Source organism: Rhea pennata, chromosome 1 (assembly GCF_028389875.1).
Source record: "Rhea pennata isolate bPtePen1 chromosome 1, bPtePen1.pri, whole genome shotgun sequence".
Lineage (NCBI taxonomy): Eukaryota > Metazoa > Chordata > Aves > Rheiformes > Rheidae > Rhea > Rhea pennata.
Genome location: NC_084663.1, coordinates 207,064,203 through 207,077,760, shown reverse-complemented (window position 1 = coordinate 207,077,760; position 13,558 = coordinate 207,064,203). Strand labels below are relative to the sequence as shown.

The window sequence follows — 13,558 nt, the reverse complement described above, 5'->3', positions numbered from 1 at the left end:
ATAAGTGGAAATCATCCCTATAGATAATGTTATCTGAACAGCAGTGATTTTTTAGGGACATATTAACTCACCTGCCCAGGCCTTGCTTTAAAGTTGATTTTCATCATCCTCACTTCAAGGACGTTGGATGGATGGCTTATCACTGAAGTTATTGTGACCGGTTTATTACTGCGGATGTAGCGGTACAGCCTTTCTACACAATATAAGCACAAAGGTCCAGAAATCCAAAACCACGTCTAAGAGAGAACAGCAGCATATTACACTAAGGACTTTTCATTGTATTTCTTCTAATTTCACAGTAATGCAAGTAGTTGCAGGACCTCATTTCATACCTATCTGCTGGGTTGTGTTTTGGTCACAAGTAATCTCCCATCTCTCTACATGCAATCTAAGCTCATTATGGGGGCTTAATCAGTCTAACTGGCAGCATCATCCACAAGCACAAATGATTTCAATCATAAAACTAATCAGGAACAAAATGCTAATGTCCTCATTTGCAACCATGTTACTCTAATTTTATGTACTTAGATTACAACTGATTTCAGCAGTGAATGACACAGTACATTTACTGTTTCAAAATCTAAATGACCAAAGTATTATAAAACTGGTTAACCTTTAAGCACAAACACTGTATGAGTTGCAATATTATTTGACTATTACCTTCATTTAATCATCAGTTATAGGCAAAAAAATAAGAAACAATGTCTGTGTTATAGAATTTATGCTTGCAGTAAGTTAAAAGAACATTATAGGCAAGGGAAAGAAATAGGCAGGATTCATTTTTCCCTGTGGAAGACATGTAGCTAGACAAATTGTGCCTTGACTGCACCCATTTCTCTGCATTGACTATAAAGCAAACCCAGTGTGCCTAGCTGGAGATATTTGCAGCTGTTAGCTGAATCCCATCCTAAAAGTCAATTAGCAAGAGCTTATGGCAGAGCTAACAATTGACTCCACATCTGCTAAGTCACTCAAGTCAGGACACTGGAAGTGCCCTAGTCATTCATCCATCTTCCCATCCCAACTTTTAAAGTTGCACATTAGCATCTCTTGTTTACCAGAGCATTTATTTCCTCAAGCATCTCTGTCTGTAAAAATTTGAGTAGCTCACAAGCCCTAAGAGCAATGCAAACTTTGTTTTGGACTTGGTATCTCTAAGTGCATCCAAAAAAGTTCTAAAATAAAGTTACCAGCTGCCAGGAGAACATCAAGTGACTATTTCTTTCTATGGCATTTCTTTTCACATAGATAGCTTTAAAGTATATGTCTTTAGCTTCAAAGAAGACACTATTTGATGTTCTATAGGTCATACATACGGAGCTAGATACACATTGAGACTTGAAATTCAGGTGCAGTAGCACAACAAATTACAAATTCAAAGGATCCTGTTGTACGACATAAGTGTATCATTGACTACTTATTGCTATTACACGCTCCTTAGTAAAATGGGGTCCCACAGAAGATATTAAGGGTCATTTATGTTCTACAGAAAATAATGATAATAATAGAAACCCCTGTGAAGTCTGTTATGGGATCACTTTGAACACTGGGCCTTAGATTTGTGAGCTCAGTATTCCCAAAGTTCCTCGGGCTATCTTTCAACATAGCCCAGCTCACCTTTCCTCAAAAGGGATGATAAAATTTAGATGAAGAAAAACTCCTGCCACCAGACATGCAGAAACAAAAGGAAAACAGAAAAAAAAAAGGCAATTTTATACCCATTGTCATTATATTCATTTACTCATACTACATATAACATTATTCCCTGCAAACAACAGGCTACCCTGTCACAAAGCCAAACCGAAAACAACTGCATCCCAGAAATGTGTATTAGCAATTGCATCTGCATGGCAAAAAAGGGAACAAGTAGTGTTTGATTATTTCAATTAGCTGCTGCACTCACAATGCTTACAAAAGGACTGTGTGAATATGTTATATAAATACTAAGTTTGTTTTGAAGTGCTATGCTGTAATTTAGAATCACATTTATAGCAACATCAATACGTGTCTTATCATGTAGTAAAAAAGGGAATATTTTAGAGCAAATCTCTTGACATTTTTCCATCCTATTCTATACACCACACTTACGCAATTCAAGGTTTAATACAGATTGTTTTTTCCTCACCAAACCTGAAAGGGTTTTAATAATGTTTTACATTATTAAAACATCTGGTCTGGAAAAGCAAATATTAGTGGTTATGGCTGACTGTAAGACTTGGCATGGCTTGTAATACCTGAAACGTCGGATCATACAGACCTCTGGGAAGTGCGACTGGAACTTGGGTTCCTCGGAACAAATTCTCACAAAGTTATTTTGTACAAAGGGTTCTGATACTGGTAAGTCCTCTGGGAAAGGCTCAGTAGTGTAGTCAGGAAACGTCTCGTCAAAATCCTTTGGCACCGACATATTCTCTTGGAGTGTTTTGTTAGGATTAAAGCAACCAGGAGGGTGTTCCTCTAAGTTAGACTGGTACTTGAGCACGCCCCTACAGGAACAGAAAAATAACAAAGACACTGAAGCAGTAGTCAAAGCCAACCAGCTTTTCTTAATTTGAAGAGGATTTCAGAAAGTAGTCCCAAGGCTCATTGTCTATATGGATTTTTATTTAGTTTGTTTTCAGGACTTTCAATGAGATTGAAGCTTTGCAACAATAGATCCCTCTTCCACTAAAGGCAAGGTTTAACTTTTCCAGCTCACTCGCACTCCCTCACTGAACAGCCTCAAGCTGAAAATTGCCTGAAATGGGGAGACACTCTGGGAGCCTTGAAGAAAAATTAAATAATCACATTTCCAGTTCAATCACACCCAAGATATTTTCACTCCTCTTCCCTACAGTCACTAAGCCCTGTTTTTTAAGGCAATCTGTAGCAGAAGTGTCCTAAGTTGCCAACTCATAAACTGCAGGAATGTTCCCACCACTTGGTGTTTATCAGGTTCACACACAACGGAATGATCTGTAAGCATTACTGCTCCTTTGAATATCACCTTGTCAAATGGAAAGAAGGAAAAAGAAAGTTCTGCATGAAAGCCAAGGAACCAATCTTGCAATTTATCTTGTGGGGTCTGTGCTTGTCTTTTAGGTTAAAGTTAGATTTATATTAAAACGAAGTGAAAATCTTGCAATTGCAGCTAGAAACTAAGAAATGGAAACCTGAGACACTCTGGGATATCTCAACGCATGTATGAATCATTCAAAAAGGGAAAGAATCGATAATAATAGTAATAGAACTCCTCAAAAGTACTACTTGCCTCTAAAGAATATGTAATTGATGACAGTAAAATCATAAGTAAGAATACTTGAAAAACAAAGGGCTAAATGACAGCTGGGTAGGGCATTGCCAGCTAGAAAATACGGCACGTTGGCATAATGACTGCTGAGATTTGCCTTCTCAGTGCTAGGCCATGTGGAGAAGGCTCATCTCAAGTATATGTTCCAAGTATAAGGCTACACGCTCCCCCCTCCATACACATGCAGCAGCAGCAACAGTGATAGTGTCTAATTCACAAGAACAGAGAGAAGTAGAACATAAGCAATATTCCCAAGTTAAATGGGCTCCAGCAGGCTACTGGCAATCTTCCCTACTGAAATGCAGTCCTGACAGCCAGCAATAGGCTTCTAGCACGGTCCAGTGAATAAGGCAGTTTGGAACTTAAACCTGCTCACTCCAAATTTCATGTTTGACTCTGGGCAAATCACTCAGGAATTGTCTGTATGCCTAGATCCAGGTTTCTGTCTACATTTATTGCCTGATCATCCCTATCACTCACATCTGGCAACATTGTTGGTCATCCCATATTTGCAAAATGACAGATACTCCTGGTACTATGCTAGCTCCCTGCTCCATAAACATTACAGTGCCTCATGGGTTTAGCTGGAAAACACAGCACATGTAATATTCCTTCGATTAGTTCCAACCCCAGTAAGTGTGCTGACCAGGTGCTCTCTCAGGTTCTCTGGCCTCATAACATTCAAAAGAGTAATTAAAATTTTCCTTGTGACATGAATATCTGAACAGCAAACACAAGCATCTCCTCTAGCAATCTCCAGCTTGTTTAAACTATTACAAAAATGCTAACTGAGCAGCAAACTGGGATGACAAAGCTGTCTGTAATGCCAGCTGCAATGACTTCCATTTCTGAAGCTGCTGAGGAAAGGCAAGCCATCTCACACACCCGAGACCAGTTCCCAGAAAGGCTGTGTTCTGTACAACTCTAAGGAGCCTGACATATATCCTCATGTATTTATTTGGTATAATAGCTGATTTTTTAAAAGCTCAGTGTGGATGTCACTAAGTAGGAGACAGACATCTTCTGCAAAGAAAAATGGGAGAGAGAGAGGAAGCACAAATCATACCAAAGTGGTGGATAGGCTGAGCAACAGAATACAGGCTATTGGTATGGGCATGCATCAACATCTGACCCAATTTTCAACTCCCTAAATGGAGACAACAGCATGGTTCTGCCTCACAAAATACTGGATGAGAAGATGCTTAAATGTATGACGGACACATATACACCTTTGACAGTGGATGATGACATTCACTTCTGGCTAAGAGCTGGAAAACATATTACTGTTTCTTGAGATTGTTATGATGATAAGCTAGACATCAATGGTCCTAGATGTCTTTAAAAGGAATTACACTACTCCTATCTTCTCATCCATCTTCAGCTGCTAGACTTAAGGTGAGTTGCCTGAGGGGGTCCTCAGTATACTAAAGATCAATGTGTGAGTGGAATCTTAAGAATTTTTACACTTCAGAAAATAAATCCTTGGATAACCATAGCAATAGCACAAAGGCCTAATTCTCAGCTGTTGTGAACCGGCATAACTCATTTAACTCCAAACAGAGCAATATTAAGTTTTTGCCAATAGAGGATCTGGTTCCAAATATTTTGGAGCTCTTTACATTGGTAATAGAAACATGTAATTTGTATTTTTAACAAACTATTTCTTGATGTTGCTATTACTGTCTTAAAATACAGATAAATTCATGTGATATGCATCAAGCCTTAAGCCACTAAAATATTTGAAAGACACACTGCAAGAAGCACAAGAGCAAGAAAAATCTTTAAGGATAATTCTCTGAAAGATTCTTCTCTCCTTTAGGGTAGGGATGAAAGAACAAACCAATCACATATGACAGATGAATTATGTCATGTAATGCACTGCTTAGCAGTGTTTGGTTACCCTGAAAAACAGGATGGTATGAAAACATATCCATAACAGTTTGAATAAAACAAGAACATAGGAAAACTGTGGAGATATTCAAAAGGAAAGGCTTCAAGATAGGCAAATCTGCACCCAATCTGCCTATGGAAATCATAGAATCAGTAAGGTTGGAAGGGACCTCTGGAGATCATCTAGTCCAATCCCCCTGCTCAGCAGGGTCACCTAGAGCATGTTAGACAGGGTTGCATCCAGGCGGGCCTTGAATATCTCCAGAGAAGGAGACAAAGGACTCATCTGGGATTATGAACCTGGGGCCTCTCCATATCCTAAGCAAGAATCATACCCCTCGACCAATGAGCCACCATAATGCCTTGCACTGAAGAATAACTGATCATTTGTCTGTAAATGTCTAAGACATGACATTTAGAGGTCATCCAAATGTAGGTTTCTAAGCTTTCTTCAGCTTATCTGAATATAGATCTTTATAGCAGCAGGTCAGTTGGAGCAGTCTCCAGGCTCCATTGACTACATTCATTAGAACTCACTGGACTATAATGGGAGATAGACACTTAGAAAACATGCAGAGATCTAAATTTAGGTGTCTTAGTACTGTACTGACTCCCACTCTCAATGAATCATTCTTCCTTCACTTTTATCTGGCATTCAGCTCTTTTAGACTCATACTGAAAGGTTTTACAATTCAGTACTGAGGCCTGTACTCTTCTTAAAGATACTTCTTTAGTACTCCATGCCATGGTTTGTGAATTTCTCCAACTAGACCTTTCATGACAATGTGCCTAGGAAAACAGTGAGCAAAGGACAAAACTAGCGAAGGAGATTTAAACTGGGCATTAAAAATACTAGGAAGGCAATCAATGCAACAGATTGTCTGAGGTTAGAAAGTCTAAGTTACCACATGCTTTCAAGATGACATCTATCAGGAATAATTTAGGAAAGTTCATCCTGTCCCAGGATGAGGAGAATAGATCAGCTCCAAGTCCCCCAGTCCCATGAACAAGAGCTATGCCACAGCAAAAAGTCCACAGAACAATTAGAATTTTGTCCAGGAGTTTCAATTGTTTTGAACTCATTATTTGAATTCACCAGGTCTCAAGCTGAGTTTGTTTCGCTCAACAACATTATTCCTACCGAGATCTGGCTAAGCCTAATTACCTTTCACTGTTTACTTTAAACAGCAGGGCTCAGTGTCACACAGACATTCCAGCACTCCATGTTTCAGTAGATGTTTGATGACATGGAGAAATTAACCTCACTCAAATACATCCCTTCCCTGGACCAATGTCTGCACTTCTGTCTACAGACAACTGCACTGATGTTAATGGACTAGATTTTCACATGGCATAGCTCATGGAAGCTGCTTTGTCTTGCAGTAGAGCTGGGCCTGTTTGAGCCAGATACATATCTGACCAAAATGAATCAGTTTGATGGTGTGTGAACACTGTTACAACGTTCATGTAATATCGCTAGGAAGAAAACCTAGCAAATTCTGTACCAGAACAAGGAGAAAATTAGAGGGCTTTCCTTCCATCTCCTTAGAAGTCAAAAGGGGAAGGTAGGGAGGTATGAGAAAGAGATGAGTGACTTCATTTCACATACTCCTCTCAGCAGCCAGGTAAGAAATGGCAGATAAGTGACAATAATGTTTTCTTAATTTCCCACCAGCAACTGGGAAAATAGACAAAGAATAAATCTGAAAGTGAAGCAACTTTGTGTTAGCTGTCTTAGAATCATCTATTGATGGTTCTCCAAACCACAGTCTGAACTTTACTTAAATAGTTATCTCTCAGAAAAAACAAAGATGAGGACATCTTGTCAGGAGGTTGGCCCCTGTGTACAAGTAAGCTCAGGAAGAGCAACAGTCCAGAGAGATATTCTTTCTTGTTGTGCTTGAGGAAAAGGAACGGTGTTTTTCATTTACTTACCCAGAAACATGTATCATCAGCAGCATATAGAAGACAAAGAAAAGGTTGTGTGTATACCAGAAAATGTCATAGTTTGAGAACCTGAAAAGAATAAACCATGGTTCAATGCCATTTCAAACCAAAATACTAATTAAAAGCAGATCTGTGCACACAAAAGATCATTATACATCACATAGTCGTGTAGAATAGGCAAAGCACAGTTAGAAATACATACACATCATAGCAGTTTTAAAACTGCTAGCAATTGAAGTAGTGACTGGCATAGAAGAAAGACTGTGTAAAAGAAAAAAGGAGGACAGGCAAGTATAGAGTTAGCTGGAGAACACTTCTTGAATTAGGAGACTTCTCTGCTTTCATAGGCCCCACATACTGCCTACCAGATTCTCATATCTACAACAGTTATTCAGCCTCCTGGCTCCAAACTCAATCTCTTTACAGTGAATGCCTCCTTGCATTCTCTGTGGTCCAACAGGGAGGAGTAGTGTACTAAACACAAACAGGCAGAGCAGACAGCAGCAGAGGGGAGGGAAGGAAAGAAGAGAGAAACATTTAGAGTATAGAGTGGAAGAAGGTCTAGAACATGGAGGCAAGAGCAGGACAGGTAGGAAAATTTTCAGGGGTTAGAGGTCACATATAATGGGGCTCTGGGACTGACACTCTTGGCAGGAACAAGAGAAGCTTTACTGGTATAGGATGAGGAGGGATGAAGTGGAAGGAGGACTTCTTTTCATCAGTGGTTTGTTAGGAAATGTAAAAAGAATAAGGACCAAAGGAAATGCTCCTCTGGAACTGTTCTATTTTAAGCTTTTTTTTTTTTTTCATTTTTTCTTGAGTAAGTCACAAAAAAGGAAGTGATTAAGTTAAAAATGGTTCATTTAATAGCACACAAACACAGTTCTTCGTAATACACAGCATGGTAGCAGAGTCCCTTTCAACATCCCCCCCCAAAAAAAAAGCCCTCCACCTCCACCTATAAGCCAAAGTAACTACTAAATAAGAAGCAATCTTAACTCTGAATACATAGTTTAAGAAGCTACTCTTTAGACACAGCTAACTCCTTTTCAGATTTTTCCTCCTACAGTCTTTTGTATAACAGCTAACTTGTTTTGATACATGTCTGGGATGTGTGTTACATTGGTTTATGTCAATACAGGATTCATTGTTTTTTTTCTTAAGCCAGGAAAGATCATTAAGATAATCTGTTTTGTGGGCCACCAAGAAGAAAATTGAAGAAACAACAGTTCTAAGAACTGTAGCAACAGCAAGGGGCTTTGAAAACCCTCCTTCTACCTGTTCCTTCTCCCATTCCCTACCCCAGCACTTTTTCCTCATTGAAACTGCTCAAATCATTTGCAACTACCCACACCCTGTTTGGCATTTCAATGCAGTGTCCCGTATCAGTATTTATAAGGAGATGGGGAAGAGAACATCCGCAAGATGAAACTAAAGGATGTTGGAATGGAGAGTGGGAGCACAAGGGGAAAGCACAGAGAGAATACCATTTACTCCCAGACCTGACACAGGTCTTAGCGCTCTGGTTTAGTTTGGTATCTTGCAGAATGCAACATAAGAAACTATGATTATGATTACCCTGAACTAATTCTGATGAGATCTTGAGCATTTTTTTCAGAAAGAACCACTTTTTTTTTTTCAAAATTCCAGGGATAAGAAGTCAATCCCAACTTCTGACAACTTGTTTTCAACAGATAACACTGATAACAACATACACTTTTTGTCTGAACTTGTCTAAATGTCAACTTCCAGTCAGTTGAACATTTTATTCTTTTCTCAGCTTGCCTGAAGATCCTTCTGTAACAAAATTCTGGTTTCTCACTTACATCAATTCCCTTTGAATGTAATTAAATCCCCTGATCCACCTTCCCTCAAACTAAAGGGATGGAGATCCTTAAGTCTCCCACTGTGAGGAACAATTTCTAATAATTTAATCCTTATATGGTTCTTCTTTACCTAGATCCTTCCTAAACTGTGGGTCCTACAGCTACATACAGTATTCTAGCACACTCAGTAATCTTCCTATCGCCACATGAACATTTTTATAGTCCTTCAGAACATTTTATTTTACCTTCCAGTGAGGTAAAAAAAAAAAAAAAAAAAAAAAAAAAAAAAAAAAAAAAAACACTACTCACAGAATTAACAGATTTCTTAGGAATCCAAATGCCTGAAAATTGGTGAACAAGCTGAGAATTTAATTTTAATTTTGGTTAACCCACTTTAGAATTTGGCAGGTGAAGCTCTGCAAGAATTAACTTATCAAGAAACATATGAGGAGACTGCTATACATTTAAAGGGACATGTTAAACTTAGACAGTAGAGTTCTGCCTGTTACAGATACTTTAGAAAAGGAATATACATGTTAGTTTAAGATGAAATGGAAAACAAATATATTTGATTATAAAAGAGATGGCATTTGAACAGCATACATTTTAATGTTCCTTTAAATATATTATTTCCAAAATTGCTAGCTGTGTTCAAGGGAAATGCTCTTGAATATCATTAATTTGATAGTTAGCAGAGTTACTTTTGTAGAAACAGCATCTGATGTGAACATTTATCTGCATGTTTACAGTATTTTCTAATAATTCTACATCCCTTCTAACAAAAAATTATTAAATAAAAAATGGTGAACCAATTCTCAGGTATAACATGGCAAAAATTTAGATGAGATTTCAAAAGATAATCACTTTCCCCTTTTACACCATTAGCAGCCAATCCCTTCCTCCACATACTTATAGCTTACTTAACACGTAAGGACATAAAATAGCATGAAAATCATGGAAAGAAAAGTTTCAGGAGGAACACAAGAAGGAAGGAAAGGAAATTTAAGATAGCTTAATGCACTCTGAAATACTTAAATCAAATTCAGTTTCTGACAGGCAGTGAATTTTCCTAAGACTACAGCATGAGTTTTGGCACTGTTAGGGACCTGAGAATCCACATGGAAAGGGACTGGAATTGATAATCTTCAATAGCTAAAAACCTTAAAGGATTTTCTCTCTGTGCCAATTCTCTGATATCTAATAATGACCGATAAACTGAAGACAAAATCTTCTCTACTCTGCTAGCCTAATTATTTTCACAAAACACGCACAAGTCTAGCATCATTTTGGCTTCTGGATCTTTATACAATTTGTCACAATTGGCCAAAAATTAAGGGGGAAGAAGGGCATTGCAACAGAAATATGCACATGGAAGCTTGTTGCCTTAGAAAAACAGACTACAAAGATAAGCTTGAGCTATATGCCTGAGGGAGAAGCCAGGGTAAAATTTCTAAATAAGAATTAGTGCCAGAATAATAGGGGATGCTGTTGATCTCTTTAGGGCTTTGATTCTACCGACTGGATGGTGGAAAGGCTTGAAAGCACTTGCAGTTACAGTAACTGAAGAAGGAAATAACAAGCATGTAACTTGGAAAGAGAGAAACCTTTGCTACATGAACCATAAAATTATTATTTCCAATAATATGTTTGCAACTAAATATATTTTCTGAGGTTTCCCAATCATTAATAAATGCTCTTCTTTTTTTTCTATTTTATCACAGTCTTGGAGAAAACAGGACTTTGTTCTGGCACAGTGCACCTTTTTCCAGCTTCCCCAAATTGGCTTTCTTTTGCAAGTACAGCCATCTGTGTGGACTATGCACTGTGCAACCATGTCTGATATGTGGCGTAGCAGTTTTATCCATGCTTCTGTAGCCTCCAGCTTCTCATAAAGTTCCTAATTCTGGAAGTACTTTTCTTTAGGAAAAGTGCATAAGTATTTACTGGACTGCTTTCTTGAATTAGTACCTAATAACACTGCTACTCAGGAGAGACAGATTAGTTCAAAGTTATTAAATACATATCTAGCTGATATCAGTGGACCTACTATGATGCTTGAAGTTAGATATGGAATTAAAATATTCCTCGGTGTTTGTTGAATCAAAATGATATATTCATATAATCAGTCTTTGACTTCAGAGACTGCTACAAATATCAAATTTTATCATATCTTTCAGTTGCAGAATCCAAGCCTACAAAAGTCTACTATGTCAGCCTGGATTGTGCAAAGCACTGGTCACGCTAATGTACTACAATGTACTGTACTACAGTAATGCTGATGCAGAATGTGAGCCCATGGGAGGACCAAGCTTCCAAGATTTTCAGTATTTACTCTGAGCCAATAAAAACGTTGCTGTTTCCATACTCTCTAACTCTGTAAAACATCATCTCCATTAAATATAATATATTTGACAACCAGAAGTAGAGCTTTAAAGAATATTCTATTTAAGTAGCTCAATTCTCTTTGGGTTTATTTGGTTGTTATTGGTTTTCTGGGGGTTCTTTTTTCTTCTTCTTCTTCTTCTTCTTCTTTTTTTTTTTGTTTTTTTTTTTTTTTTAACAGTTTGTTGTTTTACAACTGAAAATCATTAAGATAACATATCATCTTATTTTTCTTCCAATGGCCTTAAGTTAGGCATTGGATCACACTTTCCATATGCTTAGCTTATTGTCTGACTGTACAAACAGAAAAACAGAACTGTTCAAATTTTTAAAGGTTTAGATTTTTAACTGAGCATTTCACTTAAAAAGGCTTTTTTTCTGGAGGCAGTTTATTCAATTTTTGTAACTTTTTGAATATAAAATATGCTGTGCTAACTTAATTACACATTTGTACAAAAAACGAGTAAGAAAATTGATATTGTTAACATTCATTTAAATCCTTCTTGCATTGCATTGCACTTACTCTGCAGATTTCCTCTAATCTGTATGAGAATATAATTACTCAAGTGGCATTATTCAGCATAATGACCAGATTATGTCTTACCTGATGGCATATGTAGAAGCTGTACACATTAGGAATAATACTAACACCATAGTGACTCCAGTCAGGCCTGGAACTGAAACAAAGACAGGATGATTTACATTTGAATTGTGAAGAATTATATTTGTATCATATGGCCTTTTAAAACACTGGAATCTATTAGAAATACAATTCATGATTCAAACAAACTCTTTTATGTATTTATTTCTTGATGAGAGTTCCTTTATCAAATACTATACAGTATTTGGTGCAAAGCAGATGTATTTCCCACCTTCTTAGAGAAAAATGCCTTTTTCCTTGTATTTGACCATGCATCACAAATTTCCTATTAGTCTTTTCTCCTGTAATCCTTTGCTTATAACTCTTGTCTCTAAGCAGGCAACTAAGAACAAATCCTCCCTCTGTTTTGTGTAAGACTGTAAAAGTTTTGAAATCTCTTTTTTCTTGCAAACTTCAAACTCTCTAGAACACTACAATTAAAAAGCTGTTCAGGGACAGAATTTCAAGCAAATCAATTTCTATGCAAGCTGTCACTATAATTGTTTGCCAACCCATTTCATTCTGCAATGAGAAGAGACTGAAATTATTCTGTGGCACTGTACCACACTTGAAACTGTTGCCTAGAAAGGAAGGTTTGTAACAGTAATCTACTGCCAGCCCTTGACAAGGAAAGGTTAAAAAAATTAAGGTTTGGACTCATTTGCTCAATTGTAGATGTCCATATCAGAACTAGTCTATCCTGTGCTGTTTTTTATGTCAAAGGAAAGAAATAAGGATTTCCAGGGCATGATTCAGCTCATGCTAAAGTAGCATACTGCCCAAAAAGTACACCAAACCATCAGCCTAAACAGACAGGAAAAATCCTAACTGGAGTTAGAACTTTCATGACAAGCACCTCATTTATAAAACTATCATCCCAGGAATTAAGAATCAAAATTAAGAACCTAAAAGCCATGGTTTTATTCCATCAAAATATTTTACTTCATGAGGAATGTAACTGCTAAAAAAATTTAAGCATGGTCTTTGGTCACCCTAAAAGCCATGAGCTTAGTTTTAAACAATGTTAGTGAGGCCAATCTCCACGTGCAAATGTTAAATAAGTGCCTTTATAGTGTTGGAATCTAAAGGTCTTTCACACTTTCCTGGAAGTAAACGTCAAAGATCCATATATTTTAATGGTCCAGGATCTTTTTCCTGATCACATCCTACAGATAAGAACAAGTTAAATATTTTAATAATTATTTGTGATTTTTAGACTTTTCAGTGAAGATGCAATTTGAGATCTAATTTTTTTATACACTTCTCAACATCCACTTGCTGAAAAGTCATATGCCTGATATCAGATACATTCCCAAATCACTACTCAGTTTTGCAAATTCTATGAAAAATCCTGGTCCTGCAATCAATAAAAAAAACATTTGTCACGGATTTCAGAAGGAACTAATTTCATCCCTTGGCAGAAAGGTTACAATTTAAAGCAGTTACAATAAAAACTGTGCATTATTTCTATTGCCTCTTTCATCATATATTCTTTCTAAACCTAGCTGTTGATGCCATCTGCAATCAATACTGCCTGATGCAACTACTTCCCATCCAATGGCAATCCAGTGCTTGAGCCAGCTT

General features: G+C 37.3%; 1 protein-coding gene across 1 annotated transcript in view; it reads right to left on the bottom strand.

Moving 5' to 3' along the window:
* The window catches only part of NOX4 (NADPH oxidase 4), a 105,433-nt gene that overhangs the window by 73,324 nt on the left and 18,551 nt on the right, over positions 1–13,558 (bottom strand). Inside the window, exons 7-10 of the mRNA XM_062577985.1 lie at positions 11,939–12,011; positions 7,115–7,195; positions 2,258–2,486; positions 72–236 (exon numbers count right to left, since the gene is read on the bottom strand). Coding sequence (XP_062433969.1) covers positions 72–236; positions 2,258–2,486; positions 7,115–7,195; positions 11,939–12,011 — 548 coding nt within the window. The remainder of the gene's footprint in view (positions 1–71; positions 237–2,257; positions 2,487–7,114; positions 7,196–11,938; positions 12,012–13,558) is intronic.